This window comes from Eurytemora carolleeae, unplaced genomic scaffold, assembly GCF_000591075.1.
Source record: "Eurytemora carolleeae unplaced genomic scaffold, Eaff_2.0 scaffold313, whole genome shotgun sequence".
NCBI lineage: Eukaryota > Metazoa > Arthropoda > Copepoda > Calanoida > Temoridae > Eurytemora > Eurytemora carolleeae.
In genome coordinates, this window is record NW_019396416.1 from 158,200 (window position 1) to 161,695 (window position 3,496).

At 29.7% G+C, this 3,496-nt stretch overlaps 2 protein-coding genes across 3 annotated transcripts in view; one reads left to right on the plus strand and one right to left on the minus strand.

Moving 5' to 3' along the window:
* Positions 1–3,496, minus strand: part of LOC111702895 (ero1-like protein) — a 41,879-nt gene that overhangs the window by 29,485 nt on the left and 8,898 nt on the right. The window lies entirely within an intron of this gene.
* The window catches only part of LOC111702897 (uncharacterized), a 10,527-nt gene continuing 7,259 nt past the window's right edge, over positions 229–3,496 (plus strand). Inside the window, exons 1-3 of the mRNA XM_023474701.1 lie at positions 229–335; positions 930–1,009; positions 1,122–1,171. Coding sequence (XP_023330469.1) covers positions 300–335; positions 930–1,009; positions 1,122–1,171 — 166 coding nt within the window. The 5' untranslated portion in view covers positions 229–299. The remainder of the gene's footprint in view (positions 336–929; positions 1,010–1,121; positions 1,172–3,496) is intronic.

Below are 3,496 nucleotides of genomic sequence, written 5' to 3' on the forward strand. Positions count from 1 at the left end.
TGTTAAAGCTCATCCGTTCGGGGGCCAGGTGGGGAGAAGTTAAAGGGAATATTAATATATTTTGAAAGAGGGTATAGGGGTGACAAACCATAATTAAATCTATAGAGTTGATTGGCCCTTTTTTGTTTCCTATTAAAAGGACTGAAAAGATATTTTAAGTGACCCATCATTGATAGAGTGCAGGCATGTCTAATTCATACCAATACCCTTGAAATATAAAATAAATATAAAATAATAAAAATATCAAAAATATCGGAAATTGACTCAAATAAAATGTTCCTAGACATTAGATAAAAACTATGGATTCCGACATAGAGATAAAAATACTAACTCAGGTAGATTTAAATAATAAAAAAATGATTAAATTTTTTGTCATTTGTAATTCTTCTTAAAAAAGAAACAAAATTTAAATGTTTGGACCTAATAAGAAGTTTCGTGTATTTCTTTGCTATACTTAGCTTAATATCTTTACTAAACACAAATGTATGATAGGTCTGATACTGGAGAAAATGCTAAAGGAATATAAGCAACTCAACTTTAATTATGATGAAAAAGGGAGTTGAGCCAAAAATCGCGAATCATAAATCTTAAAAAATTGCTGAAAAGGGGGTTTAAACTTTGAAAGAACATACAAATAATTATAAAATAGATGAATACAACTTCTGATTCAATCTGATGAACTTCTGTTCTGAGAATTTAAATTAAAATTTTTTTCCATACACCACCAAGAGGGAGAAGAGGGAGATGAGGACACAATGTGCAAAATCGTTAATTTGTTAATTACCGTTAATGGTTCAATCAAATTCGCTTTACAAAAACATCAGATGGCAATGGAAGTAATCATTGGATTAATTATTTTAAAATGAAGATCACAGGAAATATTTTTAAATTTTTCGCGCGAACACTCCCTTTAATTAAAATTCTTCCAGGATATGGTTGAAGAGGCCTGTGATTTTCTATGGGAAAATTTCTTCGTCGACGAACCAATCAGCAAATCTCTGGACTTGAGGCAAACAAATTAATTGTGAAAAATTTCTAAAATATTATTTTTTAATGTAAGAGGATTTTAACACATTTAATTAAAAAAATAAGTTATAAATATAAATAAAAGTTTTATTTAGTCGTTCCTTCATCACAGAGCATATTCTTTTCAAAAAATATCTTGCATCAGGTTTTTACTTAAAATAAATAGTATTATATTAAAGTATAGTGAAGTAAATTGAATTTTATGTTCAATTGTTACATTTAAAAGTTTTTGGTTTGTCGAAACATTTTTTAATATATCTGTCTATATCCATCTATCTGGTGTCTCATGGCAATAAACCTCATATCCGGAAAAACTGTAAAACCGTAAAACAACAACTGCTTTCTCCAGTAGTGTATAATGGGTTACCCATTATACACTACTTTCTCCTTTGAGAACATTTCTGATACAAAGGAACCACTGCTTTTAGAGAAAGCCGACCAAGTTTTTTTTGTTTTACGGAATATTTGTGTATTTGTCAAAAAAAGATCTAAACATTTTTTTAAAATTGTAGTTGTAAATCCACAACTACTTGCAAAAGATTTGCAACCCTGAAACCAGGGTTGCAATGAAAGATTGCACCCCTAGGGACAGGCTTGCAATTTAACATTGCAACCCTATTTTCAGGGTTGCAATGTAAATATAAGGGATCATTATTGTCAAAATTTTTTTCAAAAGTTGAAAAAATTTTAAAAATTCCATAGATTTGTAATGACTTCACCAAATCACAATTGAAATGTGATTATGTGGGCTTATTTGCAACATATAATGATTTTTTTGTTCATTGAAAGAAAAATGAAGATCCTTGCAACCAAGGTATCCATTTTTCAGTGTTTTCCAAAATCTTTGAACCACGCTCCCTCCCCCCCATTTAATAAATGCAGAAAAATTCCTCTGGTTTCGAGCCTTGCATTTCATAGGTTTCTATGTTCTTGTGACCATGGATAAACTTGTACCTATCCGTCAAATAGTAAACCCACGCCAAGAATTGTTTTGTAGCAGTATAAGAAAATACAGGGAGCAACGAAGATTTCTAGGCGACTGCAAAATTGTTTATTTACGTTAGAAGTCTAGTGAGGGGAGGAAGGCCAACCACAACAATTTGTTGTCCGAGCCATAATCTCCTCATTTTCTCGTTCGAGCCACCTCAAAATACTTTTAAGTGTGTAATCTTAACAGATAAAAATATTTTTTAAGAATCAGTCCACGTTAGGTCATGCATGAAATATTGGATTTTTGTAAATCGAAAAAAAAGTTTTAATTGAATTAAAGTTTTCAAGTTAATGTCCTTAAATATTTCTGAATTCTGATTCTGAATCTCTATAACATAAAACAAAACTATTTATCTCAACCCATAACCCTTTTCCCTTCGATTACTTTTTTTACGATTTCCCCCTCCCTCCCCCTTCTAACCCCCCTCCCCCCAGGGCAGATATGGGTATGAAAAGTTTAAAGTTTAATAAAAAACCTAAACTGTTTTACAAGGTTTAAGTTACACAATACAAAATCTCTTATCAAGGTGAAATGTAGACATTATGATATCAACTTACATCTATATCATGAATTAATATTATTAATTTAGTAGAAATTCGCCACTCACATTCAAAACATGTTAATATTCCGGTTTTATAAATAAAAAAAACCACACAGTTTAAATACTTAAATCAAAGTTAAATAATAAGCCATTAAAAACAAATAAAATACTTCTGTGAAATCTAAATTCTAGAGCCTAAACCAAAGGCTTCAACAAACTTTAGATTTTTTTTGTTCAAATGAAAAACAAATAAAAGCTCCAAACTTTTGAATTTGTGGAATTGGAGTATCGTTAATCTTAAACGAACACCAAGATTAAGATATCAATTCTAAATCCGGAGATTTAAAATTCACAAAATGTTGACATTAAATTAAGTATAATATTAGTTAACAAAAATAGTATTACGTAAGAACTGATAACCTAAGAAAAATTTCTTATTTTTAATTTTTAAATCCAAGATTAGCTTACAGGGATAGGCCCCCCCCCCACCCACCAAATACAAAAATAAATGTTTTTAAATGGCAGTTCTTAAGATTTTTACATTTTTGTCTGCAACATTTTTCATTTTATAAAAGATATATTTAATAATTTGATAATGTTTGAGTTATAATGACTGCAATTCATAGTTATAGATATGACCTGAAATTAGAAAACTTGACTCTTGAGTTATGTCTAGGTTTCTAAAATCCATTTTTCTTCGCATACATTTGCATTATTATTTTTGACCCACATTTGTATGCAAATTTTGAGTTTTTAGGGCTTTAACCAAATTTTGAAGATATATAACCATAAAATAGAAAAAAGTATTTTTATATTTTGATTAAGAATTGTTTGTTTACGTTTTTAATTGTTCATCCCTGTCTGAGAAAGACGCAAGTTTGGAATGTGTTTTAGAATTTCAGTCAATATTTTAACTTCAGGCTTGTCACAGCCGGGTA